General features: G+C 27.7%; 4 protein-coding genes across 7 annotated transcripts in view; 2 read left to right on the forward strand and 2 right to left on the reverse strand.

The window, feature by feature from the left end:
• Positions 1-2: 2 nt before the first annotated feature.
• On the reverse strand, positions 3-9,194 carry LOC124429757 (sister chromatid cohesion protein PDS5 homolog B). Of its 3 annotated transcripts, none has more exons than XM_046975402.1 (17): positions 8,934-9,194; positions 8,242-8,397; positions 7,948-8,142; positions 7,660-7,850; positions 7,319-7,526; positions 6,657-7,163; positions 6,243-6,541; positions 5,739-6,081; positions 5,533-5,637; positions 4,921-5,340; positions 4,440-4,802; positions 4,097-4,328; positions 3,749-3,996; positions 3,368-3,661; positions 3,205-3,240; positions 3,046-3,096; positions 3-2,955 (listed from the first exon to the last, which is right to left on the reverse strand). In XM_046975402.1, exons 2-17 carry the CDS (start codon positions 8,320-8,322, stop codon positions 2,899-2,901), a joined length of 3,630 nt encoding a protein of 1,209 aa, XP_046831358.1. In that variant the 5' UTR covers positions 8,323-8,397; positions 8,934-9,194; the 3' UTR covers positions 3-2,898. The 3 variants fall into 3 exon arrangements, with proteins under 3 accessions (XP_046831358.1, XP_046831357.1, XP_046831359.1); XM_046975401.1 differs by having other exon boundaries at positions 4,082-4,328; XM_046975403.1 differs by lacking the exon at positions 3,205-3,240 and having other exon boundaries at positions 4,082-4,328.
• A 1,169-nt stretch (positions 9,195-10,363) lies between these two features.
• LOC124429808 (40S ribosomal protein S20) lies at positions 10,364-11,289 on the forward strand. Its single transcript, XM_046975477.1, has 3 exons — positions 10,364-10,504; positions 10,779-10,884; positions 10,983-11,289. The coding sequence occupies exons 1-3, from the start codon at positions 10,502-10,504 to the stop codon at positions 11,237-11,239; spliced, it is 366 nt and encodes a 121-aa protein (XP_046831433.1). The 5' UTR covers positions 10,364-10,501; the 3' UTR covers positions 11,240-11,289.
• Positions 11,290-11,534: 245 nt separating this feature from the next.
• Positions 11,535-13,562, reverse strand: LOC124429807 (eukaryotic translation initiation factor 2 subunit 1). 2 transcript variants are annotated; one of them, XM_046975475.1, is made up of 6 exons: positions 13,393-13,562; positions 12,858-13,099; positions 12,500-12,731; positions 12,183-12,415; positions 11,937-12,052; positions 11,535-11,827 (listed from the first exon to the last, which is right to left on the reverse strand). In XM_046975475.1, the coding sequence occupies exons 2-6, from the start codon at positions 13,093-13,095 to the stop codon at positions 11,642-11,644; spliced, it is 1,005 nt and encodes a 334-aa protein (XP_046831431.1). In that variant the 5' UTR covers positions 13,096-13,099; positions 13,393-13,562; the 3' UTR covers positions 11,535-11,641. The 2 variants fall into 2 exon arrangements, with proteins under 2 accessions (XP_046831431.1, XP_046831430.1); XM_046975474.1 differs by having other exon boundaries at positions 13,360-13,562.
• A 301-nt stretch (positions 13,563-13,863) lies between these two features.
• The window catches only part of LOC124429759 (ubiquitin carboxyl-terminal hydrolase 20), a 5,287-nt gene continuing 2,300 nt past the window's right edge, over positions 13,864-16,850 (forward strand). Inside the window, exons 1-4 of the mRNA XM_046975406.1 lie at positions 13,864-14,513; positions 14,609-16,363; positions 16,481-16,752; positions 16,833-16,850. The exon at positions 16,833-16,850 is cut by the window's right edge and continues 2,300 nt beyond it. Coding sequence (XP_046831362.1) covers positions 14,092-14,513; positions 14,609-16,363; positions 16,481-16,752; positions 16,833-16,850 — 2,467 coding nt within the window. The 5' untranslated portion in view covers positions 13,864-14,091. The remainder of the gene's footprint in view (positions 14,514-14,608; positions 16,364-16,480; positions 16,753-16,832) is intronic.

The raw sequence follows: 16,850 nt of genomic DNA on the forward strand, positions 1-16,850 counted from the left end.
TGTCACTTTTAATTATTTATTTTATTATATAATCATTACAATACTTTAGTTATGTCACAAATTGACAGATGAATAGCACTGATTATTTTAATTGGTTTTTGATCAGTATGTATGGATAATGTATGACCATTTTTTGTAAAAACTGCAGTACTATGCATCATTATATTGAAGATATTACAGCACCTAAGAAAGTAATATTAACTTATATAAGATCTGTGGTTAAAGATGAGCGTACAAATTATTTTGGTGATCAAAAAATTTAATATAGATATGTATCTATTATGAAATAAAACATCTTTAAAAATTATATCTACATCAATTGCAAGACTATAACTTCAAAGAAACTTGTGTTGATATATTGTGATATGAAATGGTTATCGATATACATCCACAAGTTTACAATAAAAGCAATACCCTCAAATATATTTGATTAAAAAGCCTAAGTTATACTTGAAATGTATGGTTTATCATTAATGGCGTATAAAATAATATTTAATATAATTATTGTAATTAATATTACCCTAAAATGCGAATTTATAATTTGCAGAAGAAATGTAACATTAGAACTCTTCCTGTACTGTAATCCGTGTGAATTCGAGTATATTAGTATAATAATCTCAATCATCCATCATTACTTACAATAACATGCACACTATATGCAGTTCTACCTGTAATAAATGATCATCACAAGAAGAAAAAGAAACTTCCGGAGATATAGGCCAAATTTAAATTCTTCGAATTTTATTCAAATTCGTACCCAAATCTCTTTTCTGTTTAATGATTAATAAAATCAAATACTTGTTATATATTTATGAATATTAAATAAGAATTAATATTTAGAATAGTCCAGATATAAATAATACATAACACAAAAAAACGCTTCAATACATAGGCAATACACTTATTTGTAAATATAAAAACTAAATTAGTTTTCAATCTCTGGAACATTTATTTTTCTTGATTACACATTAATATTTAATGTGTGATAAAAAAGTTTGTATGATAATAAAAATAGTAGTAGTGATGATAATTACCTGACACATGCACTTGTATTACAGTGAGCATGTGAAAGGTATATAATCACACTAGAGTTAAATTACGTTTATATATAATTATGCTATAATTTACATATTTATAAACAGGAGTCTATATTATCACTGAGGTATAAACTTGCTAGTGAATTTTTATAAATATAGAAAACCTGAAAATGAAATAGTTTACTTAGCAAAATGTTAATGTCAAGATAAAGAGTAATATACATGACATACTTATTCAAATTCAGTATACTTGATGCTTCAGCATGGAGATTTAATTATATTTAATGAATATGGTTTTTCTTTATAGTAAACGTGTATTAAAAAATTGATACTGTTATGAAAAATAGACCGTGAGTAAAAATATTAAAAGTAATTTTTGAAGTATTCTGCCCTGCAATATTAGAAAATTCATTGACATTAAATTTACAACAGGTACAGAAAAGTTTTGGATACAAACTTGAATTAAATAGAAATGTTTCAAATTGCATGTATACCAGCAATCACATATTAATGGAGAGATAATAACTGTTCCTTTTTAAGAAAATTATTAAATTATTTTTGTAGTCAATAAACCTTTTTATATTGTATTGTCGTTTTTGTTCTATTTATATTGCAATATTCTTATTTTCCTTTTTAATAATTTAGAAATACTGTGCACCAAAGAATTTATGAATATTTATTAAAGATCTGCATAAAATAAGTTAGAAAATAAATTTCTGTTGTTCCTATATTATATGAATAGCTTACTTAACATTTTTCCAATTATATTACTTTTAAAATGAACGAATAAGAGAAATTAAATATATTTCACGTGGCAGTAAATATTTCATTTGAAAAAAAAAAAAACGAAAAAAAATGTCTCACCAATTTACCTATACAATAAAATTCTGCTTATTAAAGTAACTATAATGATGATAATAATTACAATAAAAATAAAGAGACATAATAAAAGAAGATAAACATAATAAAAGAAACAAACACAACTTTGGATCACAAAGCCAATTCATCCATAAAATATATCATTTACATTAACCCAACAAAGTTGTATTGTTCTCTTCCATTTACAAATTTGTAATTAAATATACATGTGCATATCTATGAAAACTTACAGAGTTCATAAGTTTATAAATGCTTAATGTATTTATGAATATCTGTCAAATATGATGTCGATTTTTAAAAATCTTTTTTTGCACATATTTATTTATTACTTAATATCTTTGAGAATTGTGCAGTATACTTTTAAATGTATAACATCACACAAACTTTCCATCGTTATTTTCATTAATAAACTCTTGAAGTGAACAAAACAACAATTATCAGGTATCACCTTTCAAGGAAGAAAAAATGTTAACTTAGATACAGTTTTACACGTTTTATAAAAAGTGTCAAAATGAACATAGCCATCTTAAACAATAATTCTAGTTTACGATCGATTCTTTGATAGTTTTTTTTTCTTTTTTTCTTTTTTTTTATCGGTCTGTAAAAGAAACAGTATCTAAGACATATATGCATTCCATCCATATGAACAATCAAACACACTTGGTGAGCCACATGTCCAACGAACTAATGAATATTCTTCTTTTTAGTCATAGGTTGTAAGTCCAGAGAAGTCTCTGAATCATAAGCCTACGTGTATTAATAATTTGAAGTTAATGTGTCATAATCGTAACACCTTATAATCTAAAAATACGCGAACGACTTAGGTTTATTAATTGTTGTACATAACCAAAATATTCTGTATTCTAATTTGTAAAGTATTTTTAGATTCTTTAATTCTTATAGTATCATCGCGCTTCTTAAGTCTTTTCCCGATCTCCAGTCACCTTCCCCCCCCCCTTGATTACAGAGTTCAATCACTTAATTACTTATTTACTTTATCTGACTCCCTCAATGCCCTTTTTGCAGGTGGCTCTTCAATCTGAAAATAATACATTAAATGTGAACATAAAAAAAAGAAAAAAAAAAAAAAAAAAAAAAAAAAAAATGGACAATAGAATTATTAACTTACCTCCTCTTCCAAACCAGGTAATTGAATTCTAGTCTCGGACGCTTCAGCAGGCTGTAAAAATATAACGAATGTATAAAATTATAAAAAAAATTATTAAAGATAGAAATATTATAGAAATTATAATATGACCTTATTATTTAATTTGTATATTATTTTTACCTGTGCATCAATGCATTCAACTTCTCCAATTTGCAGCTTGAAATCATAGTACGGATAGTAGATTTAACAAATACTTTTTATATTTTTATTATTTAAAATATAATACTAATATATTACGGTCTAACAACATTTTAAGTTATGTAAAAAATTATTTAATTCTTACCCTTGCATCTGTCTCATTGGGACCAATGCCAACTTCTTTTTGTTGTTTAGATTTAGCTCTACGTTGTGGTCTTTCGCTTACTGCGTGTACATTATGTAATGAACCTTTTCCCTTAGTATTGGTCATATTTATTTGCATTTCTGCTGGTAGGTAATTTTTTGTATTAGCTAACTCATCCGTTCGTTTAAAATACATTGTAGGTATGCGTGTTTCACTTGGAAATTCTTTCATATCAAAATTAGTTGTCTTAGTGTATATCACGTTCATAGCTAAATCACATACTGCCCATAATTTCTGTATGGAATGAATTAGTTAATAATGAATAAAATAAATATATAAATGGTGAATAAAAATAAATGATGAATTTAATCAGATAATTACATAATTCATATTGTTGTCCTCAGGTTTCAACGCATCTTTATGACTTTTCATTCGCTCTATAAGGTTTTTATAAAATCCATAACAATAATATTCATTCTTTGTGATGAGTGGCTCAAGTATAAACCATAAACATTGTTGTATGACTTTTAACTGACTAATTATTAGATGACTTGTAAATTCAGGATCATGTGCTAGAATGGGAACTGCAAAAACTAGCATATAATCAGGCAAAATGTGTGGTAGTTGACCTAAAAGCACAAATATCAATTTATTTTTCATTTAATTATTTGAGATTTTATCAAAACTATCAATTGATGTAAGACATTAGCTTACTATTTAGTTTCTTACCCATGGCCCGTTCTACAGTACCCAACGACAACGTTTTAACGTAATCCCTTCTTTTGTTTATATCAGTTTGCATATATGTTTTCAATAAACATTTTAATCTTTTATCTTGTTCTTTGCCTGCCAAAGCATAATATCCCATAAAGTCTAATGGTAAACATTTGTTTGGTATTCCTCTACCAAGTCCTTTATGTAATTTACTACCAAAGGCTTCCCTAACTTGAGGAACTTCATCCTAGAAAAATAAAAAAATAAAATAAAATAAAAAAAAAGGAAAGAAAAAAAAACCAATTTTGTACAAACATTTATACTGAAATATCAGATCCATGTAAAACAATGTACATACCACCATAAGTTGAGAAAGATTATAAAATTGTTCTGCTGTAAATTGATCGCCAACTCCTTTCTGTTCACAAATTTTTAACATTGAACAACCAGCCTGTAAACGTAACCAACTCATCTCAGCTTTACTTAAACGTCCTTGTTGCAAAAGGTCACCCTTATTTACAACAAATGCATTCAACATCCTAAACGTTTTCTGTGCAGACAAAACGTCAGTTTTCAAACCCAACAACCAACGTGCCATGCACTTCAAACCTTCTAATCGGCAACGTGTTTCTTCAGGAAGCTGATCTTCACGGCACCATTCTCCTTCAATGGTATCAGCTGTTTGTTCACTGCTTTCTTTTACAAGCAATTCTTTAACAATCTATAAGATCATATATTAAATATAAACATTGACTATATTTTTAAACTATTTAATAAATATGATTATATCTATGTGTATGTGTATGTATGAATGTATATAGATATATATATGTACATACTTTTCTTGATACCATATTTTTTATTTGTACTTGATATTTATCTGGCAAATTATATGCTATATGACCTAATGTAACTATAGAAGTTCGATAAAATTCTGATGTGGGTGTTAATGTCATTTTAATTCTTTCAATGATTTCTGGAAAAATTTTATCGTGAATATTGGTCATATTAACAAACAAACACCTAACAGCTTGTTTCGCTTGTTTTGGAGTCCCTGTTTCAGCAAAGTTTTTGCAAATTGGTACCATAAGATTCATAATATCAGGTGCTACCTCGCATAAAGGTTTGTATTTTCCTAAAAATGTAAAGATTGATAGGACAAGTGGTCCTACCATCTCATCCTCTAATTCTAAAAGATGTACCAATTGCATTAAAATATCATTATGAAGAAAATGTGGGCCAAATACGAAAGACAACATCTGAAAATACAAAATTATTATATTATTATTTAGAAGATTTAAAGTTATTATCTCATTACAATTTTTCAATTCATATACTGTTTAAGTACTTTAAATAAAAAATTAAATATATAGATATGTATTATTTTGTATCTATAATCTTATAACCACATAGTTAAAACGGAATAAAATTACATAAAAAAATTAACTTACAACTAGCAGTCTTAACCCCTTTTCTCCGGCATTATTTGGATTCAAACCAACTTCTTCAATTACATTACCTCCCTTTAAACAATCTAATACATATCCTATTAAAACCTGTAAAATTTTTGTATATTATATTGCATTCTAAATAATCTATCAATAAAAAAAAAAAAAATATGTATATATAATCATAAATTATATAATATTCTACTCACCCTGATTGCTTCTTCATCAATCATAACAGAGCTCACTCTTTCCAATAACATCTTTATTGTATTATAATATAAGTTTGTCATTACTGGTTGACCCAATTTTTTCAAAACTAAACTTATTGTATCAGCACACTCTTTACAGGAAACATTAGGTTGAACAATTGTTTCCATGCCTTGTAATAATGCTGAATCTTTCTTCATATGTCCATTGAATTTTTGTAAAAATTCCTGTACTTTCATGGGATCAGGTAAAAAACGTGAAATTTGATGAATTTTTGTCATTAACTCGTTTGTAGCTTCTGGTCGTTTTATAATTTCTAGCCACTCGACAACAGCCCTTCTTACCCTACAATGCACAAATTATATCATTTGATAAACATTCATCAGTTTATCAATATAATATATACATATTTCTTGTTATATAATATAATACTTACATGATACAATAATAACAGATAAAAATGAAAAACTATATATACATATAATACCATGTATAATTTTACTCACGCAAGTTGATGTTTTTGCAATTCCACAAAAGCTTTAGATGCATGATCATCTATTGTACCAAGTAAATGGTATAACTTTTTCATTCTTTCCTCTGCTGGTAACTGATAGGGAACTAAACATGTATTTAATAGTCTTTCTACCAATAATCTGTCCTCCATACTTGCCATATAATAACCGTGCAATATTTTGTCTTTTATCCAAGTAACAGCCTTTTTTGTAGCTTGTGGTACATCTGAGTCATTCAGATGTTTCTTATATATCATAGCAAGACCTGCCATTGCTTCTTTTCTAATTTTAAACTAACGACACAAAATATAAGTTATATTTAAAAAAAAAAAAATAAAATAAAAGAACTCATATTATATATATTTATATATAATTATTAATTATTTGATATGTAACTTATTATGATACCTTCTTATCCAGAGTTCTTTCTTTTACAAATTCAAGTAAATCCTCACTGTCTGAGACAACTTCAAAATCTCTCCTAGCAGTGGTTACTATAGCCATAACTACTTCATATCTAACACTTTCATCAGCGTCATGTTGTCTTAATTTTAATGTATCAGTTATATCCTTCCTAAGTTCTGGATGATTTAATAAAAAATGCATTGAATACTGGACACATTTAATACGAATGGAAACACTTATGTCGTTAAATCTTCCCAAAAATGCTCTCCATAATTGTGTATGTTGAACAGCTAATTGAGACCCCTTTTCAGAAAACATTCTCGCCAATAATGCTACTGCCCCTAATCTTTCTGTTTCCGATGAAGATTTTAATTTACATTCTAATTGTGGAAGGACGGACAACAAGACGCTTGGACAGATATGATTTAACTCATAAATCAAGTCATAAACTTTTTTACAAATTTGTAAACTTTTTTCTTCCTTTCCCAAGATTAACACATGATTAAAAAACTGTAAACATATAGAATTTGGAATGTTCTCATATTACATTATAATTTTATTTGTACTATATTGTGATTTTTTTATTTTATATTATTATATATTAGAAAAAATATACTATAGAAAGAAGGGGGAGAGAGAAAGATAGAGAGAAATATCACACTTACTGCTTGAATGTATGGTTCCAATGTATCGCTGCATTTAATTACTAATTCCTTAGCAAGTAAATATGCATTCTTCTTTTGCGTTTTATTTGGTTCAACAATATTCATAAGTATAATATCCAATAATTCATTACTGACAATATCTGATTCAGTAATAAGCGGACAAAGAACATCCAACATAAAACTTTTAACTTTTCCAGAATGTTCATCGCTAAAAAGATTAGTAATAATAATTACATTTAATATAACTATCAAACAATAGTCGAAGTGATATATTTATTCCTTAAAGAAAAAGAAAAGAAAAAAAAAAAAAAAGAAAAAAGAGAAAAATAAAAGAAACTTACTTGACTATTTTAAACATTAGAGAGAAAAGTGCACAGAAAATTTCTTGACAGTCTTCAAGTTCAAAACACATATTAAACGACTTGACATATGCTAAATTTTCAAGAAGATAAAAATATCTTTTGAAAGCTGGATCTTTAGGATCTTTTAAACCTGCTAGTTGTTTGATTAAAAACAGAAATATTGTTTTCACCTAAAAACATATTATTGTGAAAATATTGATATATTTCATTAGACCTTTTAAAAAATATAAAAGTATGCCGATCAATTAATATACAAAATGTTTGTACCTGATCTGCATCTTTATAAGGTGCTTCAGGAGCATAAACTCTTAGTACGTCTGCAATACAACATGCAATTAACAATTGAACATCTTTACTTTGATGCATTAAAAAATGTTCTTCTGCCAAATGCAAAGCTAAGGGAATATATTGTTGGTACATTCCTTCATCTTGACCCATAGCTTGTAATGTATGAGCCAATGTCTGTATACCCAATAAAGTAATGTGTTATTCTCAACATATTTATCATAACAATTAAAAACATATCTGTTAGAAAAATTAAAACTATTTATAATAATATACCTTAAGCCTTCTGATCAATTCATCTGGGCCTAGATCTTCAGTAACAGATCTACACCCTTGAGGGTAAACAATTTCTGACATAATGTCTTTCAAGTAATCCAACTATGTATAGGAAACTATTTGTTCTTAAAAGTAATCTAGAACACGGTCCAAATTCTGTAAAGTAATTATATTTATAAAGAAAATATAAATACTTCAATTTTTATATACTTTTTCTTATATTTTATCAAATAAATATATTCTTTAATCTTTATTAATAATAATAATTTTTTTCTTAATAGAACATTCAATACGAATTGCATTAAATACTCATTTCATGACATTAAGGTAAACATAAAAATAAAATAAAATAAATTAATTTAAAAGCAAGAGAAAACAGTTAAATTATTTCAAACAATTAATCATATATTATTTCTTAATAATTTCACACACACATACATATATATATACATATATATATATATATATATATATATATATATATGTAGACGCACAGATATTCTGTAGATAGTAATATCTGTTTAGTGAATAATTACAAATCTCACATGTTGTAGGTTATGTCTGATTCTATGCACGTATACAACAGACGGCATAAACAATATTATATGTAAAAAATTTGTTCGATTGGTAAACTACATAATATTATATATATAATATTGATAAATATATTATTATATTAATGATATTTTTACCTCAAGATATGCATAGGCACTAAAAGTCCTATGACACTCAAAATATCAATAAAGCAAATGTAGCTGATGAACACACGGCACAAACTTAATTTTCAGAATTAACTCACGATATCTTTATTACTAAGTACGAACGTGTCGTCTTCGACGTAATTTTCTGAATTTTCTGTAAATACTTGGCATCGTAGAATAGTCAAAACGTCAGCGAAAAAGTGGCGAAATCGTTTTCTTAAACGGTTAAGCGTGTCAAAGGACGCGACAGCGCAATCCGAACGTTTGAAGTTAGTTGCATATGGTTACACTTATATGACTCAACGACCGAATCGCTTTTCAACAAGACGAATATATTATGATACACGAAAGATGATTGGTTGAATAAATCGAAGACAACCTAACGCACCAATCACAATCCTTGGATACTTTTGTATTTCAAATTCAAGTTAATCGATCTAACATTTTCACCATTTAGCGATATAATCCAGATTTGGCGGTTTCGATATTACGAATAGTATTACAAGAATTTCGCGCGATAGATGATCCCATAAAATTATTGGTTAATTCATATATCAATTTAATACTATCGTAAATTATGATTTACATATAGGTTATAAATGTTTACAATGTAGCGTATTACGAGCAATTAATACAATTTAAAGTGAAGTATTTTCAATGTATATAACTATATATAAAAATATATTTTAAGGATATAAAGTAGAATCAAAGATACAGAAGAGATAAAAAATATAAATAGATAAAGATACAGATATCTAACCGACAGTATGGAATTTGAATTTTTATTTAAAAAAAAAATGGATTATAAATTAACAAAGTGTTATATTTATTAATTTAACTTTTATCGTAATGGTTTTTTATTCAAATGATCGTTATATGATATTTAACATCATGATAGATACAAGGAAACGTGATTAGTATATTTTTTATAACTACAATATTTAACCTAATCTTATATTCAAGTATGTTAAATAAATGCTATCATATTAATAAATTACAATTCAAATAAATATATAATAAAATATTTTTAAATTTCAAGCCTAATAAAATAAATATAAAATTTATTATTATTATTAATATTATATTATGGATTGACCAATAAAGTAATATTGGAATTTTTAATTTAGGTGGACCAAAAATCTTAATGATTTTAAAAATCAATTTACTCTTTTACAATCTTTTTTAAGAATATTTTTTTTTTCAAAATATAAAATTACAAGTCTAAGAACTTTTTAATCTTTAATATACAACCTTTGTTTTCTTTATCTGTCGCGTCTCCTTAGCTCTTTATCCAATAAACGTTAGAACCTAAAGAAATGGCGTGTCCCGCGAATTAACTTTTTTACTAGACGGTAAGTTGAAATGTTCTTATCCTTTGACGACATGTGCGTCATCTATTAACTTTGTCACGAAGTGCAATATTCGTATATAGGTAATTGCTACAACGTTTATCTCTCTTTTCCGACTCGACACGTGCAACGTGTACGTAAACTGGTTCAGCGCTGGTCAGTTTGTAGATATATAAATTGATCATCTCGACCAGGGAAAAGTTTTAAACAATGGTAGGTCATTATTTTATATTGAACTTTGTTTTAATCATAGAATATAAACATAATAATTATTTGGTTTATTATAATTGAGATAGAGAAATGTAATTTAAAGGTTATGATGTACAGTAATATTGTATAGACGCTTATGATTTTGTTCGTTTGTATAAGCATTATTTGAATGTTTATTTTAAATTTAATAAAAACTTTTTCTTTTTTTCGTTTTTGTAATTTACTTATTCAGTTATATTAAAACAAAATATTGATAACTTTGCTTTTTTATTCGTAGGCAAGTACCAAGACAGATAATCCTGAAAAGCCAGGACAAGAAATTGCTCCTATTCATCGTATTAGGATTACACTTACTTCTCGTAATGTTCGTTCTCTTGAAAAAGGTAGATTCTTATATTTCTATATTATATAAATATATGTGGATATGTATGCACAGTATAAAATGTATATGTACAAATGACTTCTTTTTTGGAAATTTTAGTATGTTTGGAACTAATTAATGGGGCCAAGAAACAGAAGCTGAAGGTCAAAGGACCTGTTCGTATGCCTACCAAGATTTTAAGAATTACAACTCGTAAAACTCCTTGTGGTGAAGGATCCAAAACATGGGATCGTTTCCAAATGCGAATACATAAAAGAGTTATCGATTTGTATTCTCCATCAGAAATTGTTAAACAGATAACAAGTATTTCTATTGAACCTGGTGTAGAGGTTGAAGTTACAATTGCAAATGATTAAATCGTTTGAATGACACTGTGTAAAGTTTTAATAAAAATGTGAAAACTGAATGCGTTGATGATGATTTATATTAAGGTTTTATCTTATTATTTACCTCTTAAAAGATGAATATTAAATATTTCTGTGGAAGTTCATTCTAATGTAATATGTAATTATTAAATTTTATTTATTACTAATCAGAAAATAGTAAAGAAAATTTATCACTCTATATTTAATTAGTATCGGTATAGATAACGCAATGGATTGCAAGGTAATTAATAATTGAGTATTAAATCTTAAAAAAGTGATATATGAATTTCATATCCATAAAAGTAAAACTATTTTTATTTAGAAGGGAAGTGTAATAAAAAACGTTATATTTGTCTATTAATTGGATTTATGAATTGGTAAAAAATTATTGATTCAAGCTTCTTCTGTAGACTCATGTCCTGTTTTATCATCTTCTGCACCTTCTCCACCACTGAAATCATCCATACCTTCTGCTTCTTCTTCATCGTCATCATCTCCAGCAACTTCTGCGTTTTCAAACTCAGCTCGTTCCATTTGTCTTGCTAATTCTGCTTCATCAGTAGCAGTAACAACTTTCGGCTGTGAATTAAATTTGAATTTTTTAATATTTCTAAAATTATAATTTCTTATTATTAAAAATATTGAAATATTTTTTATACAAGTTTATTATAATAAAATCAGATCTTACAGCCATTTGAATATTAAATACTCCTCCTAAGAATGTTATTTTTTCTTGTATAACTTCAATAGCATCGCTTAATGCTTTCAAACCATCCTGTTTCTCTGGTGTTGATGTTGTCATGACTAAACATTATTTAATATGTATAATGAAATTCATGATATTCATAATAATAATAATAAGAAAAAAATAATAATAAGAATAAAAAAAGAACATAGATTGAAAATATTTTAGGAAAAAAAAATATATATATACCATATAAAGGAGGAGCAATTAAGTTAATTTTAATAGGAAGTTCTTCTGTAGAGAGTGCCAATCCAGCTTTTAAAGCACTTTTAACTGCATCGATTCCTTCATAACCATAACAAGCAACCTCTACATCTGCCCTAATCTTAACAGCTTGAGAAGTCAATTTTCTTTTAATGTTATTTAATAATACTTCCTTTGTATGTTCATCAAGCCCACATTCTGCTAGAATAGAGGGGTCCCTAAAGTAATAGTATATTCAGAAATATTATTATAACAATCAAGAAAAATTCAATATAATATTAAATATTTATGATCAAACTTACAGTACTGATTGTTTAAAGAAATCATAAGCAGAAGCTTTCTGTTTTTTATATTTTTCTTCAAAATGCCATGCTGTTTTTTTATAGAGTTCCTCTAATTGATCATCATTGTCATAATGTAGCAATTCAGCAACATGTCTTAAGATGGAGTTTACAGCTTTAGCTTTGGCGTATCTTTCTGTACATTTTTCTACATCCTCTGCCGATACACGTCGTTTACTCAAATCGATATAACCTATTCAAGATTACACATTTCTTAAATTATATAAAATAACTTATTTAAAATATTAATAATACTATGTTATACATATATATATATATATATATATATATATATATATATATATATATATATATATACCTTTCTCTTTGTCCACTCTTATAACAACAACTGGTTCAGTTTTGCCTACCCTAATCAATTTATTAATAGACCTAATACGTCTTCTAGATAATTCAGAAAGTAATATCATGCCTTCGATATTATTATACTCTAATAAATGTACATATGCACCCATTTCGGCTATACTTCGTACATTTACCATAACTACATCCTCCACTTCTGGATATTTTTCTTTATAAAATCGACAAGATAACACCATTTTACTAAAAATAAATAAATAACTTATATTAATTTAAATGCACATACAGTATAACATATACATAACATATTGCATCAGATTATTAAAATATATTTGTATATCACCAAATATTAATAAAAAATATTCTTTGTATATTATTTAAAATATATATGATACTTTTTTTATTAATTTTTTATAATCATAAAATTTTTATTTTATGATATATAAAAGTCACGTTGTAGATTAATTTTATGTCACGAATAAGTGTTACGTTAAAAAAATTACCTAAATAATTGTTTTTTCGAAAGGTATATTTACTTTTACTTTTTATTCAATATAAATACACATGGAATAATTAACATTCACTGGAAAATATTAATCCATGTGCGATATTACTCGTTGTTAATCTAAAACTTAGACAGTTTGGTAAAAAGGAAAAAATTGGACTGTCCGTCTAGCGGCGTGTGTATTTGGATTGAACCACGAACTGTATTTCTAAAGAGATCAACAATGTTATCAGAATTTAGAAATATATCATGGCGTTCGTAAACATGATTCATACAATTTAAACAATTTATTTAAAAACATGATACAATTTTTACGATAGGAAAACTATTTAATGATAACAAAATATTTTGAATGGAAAAAAATGTGGAAAAATACGATCTTGAAATAATAAAATGTTGAAGACACAAAACGATATAAATTCCGCCATGTTTTTGAAATATAAAATATCAACCAATAGGAAATGTCTACGTTATCATCACCAATGTATCTTCTATGGTTTCTTATTTATTGAGAATTTGGATCTCATGCCTTCAATGATAATCATTTTTATGGTGAATCCTCGATCATATTCGAGTGAGACGTGTTTGGAGCAGGTTAGAAAACGATTGGAACGTCAACATGAGCAGAACATAGCCTAAATTTTCTATAAATGTTAGAAGATAAGTCATATGTGTCATTCAGTGCCCTTTAATCGATTCAAGCTGGAGAAGGGAAATCTATAAATTCAAAATGCCAGTCGTAGCAAGGAATTGTCCTCATATCGCTAATCATGGCGATCTTTCCTATATCGAAAGTGTAGTTTCTCAAAAAGACAGATATAATAATAAGTGCAATGATTGTAATTGTAATGGACCGAATCTTTGGTTATGTCTTTTCCCTGAATGTCGTTGGGTTGCTTGTGCAGAAACACATTTAAATCATAGTACCGTTCATAATCAAATGTTTCCTGCTCATTGTGCTCATATAAATCTTACTACGAATCGTATATGGTGTTATGCTTGTAAAAAAGAAGTTCTTTCAAGATACATACCATCACCACCATTGTCACCTAATCAAATAGATATCAAAACAATGGGAAGTAAATTTTCTGGAGATGCACCTAATAATATTGATAATAAAATGGATGGTTTGGATAGGCTTATGCTAGACAAGTAAGTAAAATTAATAGATATTAATATATGCATTATTATTATTATTATTTTTTTTTTCTTTAATATATCAATGTTACGATTTTAATCAATTATAGATTCTATGGGGAATGGTTTGTAAATAAAGTAAATAATGATAGAGGATTATTTAATGAGAAATCTGGCGACTCTCCAGATAGCACAGATTCAGACGAAAGTAAAGATTTTTCTGGTAAACCAAGAGGCTTAGTTGGCCTTCAAAATATAGGTAATACTTGTTACATGAATGCAGCACTTCAAGCACTATCCAATGTGCCACCTTTGACACAGTTTTTTTTGGACTGTGGTCATTTGGTACATTATATGTCCAAAGATAAGAAGCCTGCATTGAGTTTATGTTATTTAAATCTTATCCGAGATATGTGGAATAGGAAAACGCGCGGATACGTTGTGCCACATGGCATTTTATCTGGTATTAGAACTGTTCATCCTATGTTTAGAGGATATCATCAGCATGATACACAAGAATTTTTAAGATGTTTTATGGACCAATTGCATGAAGAATTAAAGGAACACATAGAAGATGACAAAGATATGTTGCTAAGATTGAAAGGCCTCGGTGAACATTCATCCGATGATGATGAAACTGAAGTAGATGGAAATGGTTCAAGTCAGTCAGATGGTGAATATGAAACATGTGATTCAGGAGTAAGCGAGCAGAGTTCTTTAAGTGATGAAGGAGAACGTGGTACAAAGAGACGTTATTCTCGTGTTTCTCAATCAGAAAAATTAAGAAATAAGTTTACTAATAGAAGTATTAAAAAATCTACCGTTGAGCAATCTTTTCCTCAGCAACAAAGGTCTGCACCAAACTCACCTGCCAAACATCGTACCAAAAAACAAATGAAAACAAGAAGTATCATAAGTGATATTTTTGATGGTAAGCTTTTAAGCAGTGTACAGTGTCTAACATGTGACAGGATTTCTACAAGAGTAGAAACATTTCAAGATTTATCATTACCTATTCCAAGTAGAGATCATATTGACATGTTACATCAGGGATCTCTTACACCTCAAAAAGCAGGGCCATGTTCTGATGTTGTTTATGTAACAAATCAGAATGGTTGGCTTTCATGGTTTTTGCAATGGATGCGTTCTTGGTTTTGGGGTCCAGTTGTTAGCCTTCATGACTGTCTCTCTGCATTTTTCAGTGCTGACGAGCTAAAAGGAGATAATATGTATAGTTGTGAGAAGTGCAATAAACTTCGTAATGGAATTAAATTTTCTAAAGTACTAGAGCTCCCAGAAATACTTTGTGTTCATTTAAAAAGATTTCGTCATGAACTAATGTTTAGTTCTAAAATAGCAAATTATGTCTCTTTTCCATTAGAAGGATTAGATATGAGGCCATACTTGCATAAGGAATGCGTGTCTAAAGTTACTACGTATGATTTGATATCTGTTATTTGTCATCATGGTACAGCTGGTGGTGGTCATTATACATGTTATGCATTGAATTCTATTGTTAATAAATGGTTTGAATTTGATGATCAATGTGTTACGGAGGTTCCACCAGAAACTGTTAAACATTGCGAAGCTTATGTGCTATTTTATAAAAAGTGGTCTCCAGAGATGATGCAACTACGTGATAGAACAATGGAATTAATGGAAATTTCATCTCGTGAACCATCCGAGTTAAATTTCTTTGTATCACGACAATGGATAAATCGTTTTAATACATTTTCTGAACCAGGGCCTATAGATAATTCTGATTTCCTTTGCCCTCATGGTGGTGAAAATCCTATGACAGCTCAAATAAGTGAGAAACTTTGTATGCCAATACCACAAGCTGTTTGGGAATATCTTTATAATACGTAAGTGTTTTAACAGAGTTAAAAAAAAAAAAAAAAAAATATTAACATAAATTGTTTTATTTATTATATATAAATTTCTATACAGTCTCCTTAATTAAAATTACTTGATTCTTTTAGATTTGGTGGTGGACCAGCATGTACACAACTTTATGAATGTCCAAGTTGTGAAGAAAAGTATGAATCTTTGCAAAAAAGAAGACAGTATGAGATGGAAATATTTCAACGATTAAATCATAATACAGAAAATCATGGTGCTATTTATGGTTTGGCAATGGCCTGGTTGCGACAATGGCAAGGTTTTGTTAGAGGTAAAGAAACTCAACCACCTGGACCAATTGATAACAATTCAATTGTCGTAAATAAAAATGGACAAAACATACTTAAAGTTGGTAAGTTCTCTGATGTTATGATTAAAATAGAAACATACATTCAATTTATTTTTCATTATTATAAAATATATATTTTGTAGGATCAGATTGTGGACAAA

The sequence above is a fragment of the Vespa crabro genome, chromosome 16 (assembly GCF_910589235.1).
Source record: "Vespa crabro chromosome 16, iyVesCrab1.2, whole genome shotgun sequence".
Taxonomy (NCBI): domain Eukaryota; kingdom Metazoa; phylum Arthropoda; class Insecta; order Hymenoptera; family Vespidae; genus Vespa; species Vespa crabro.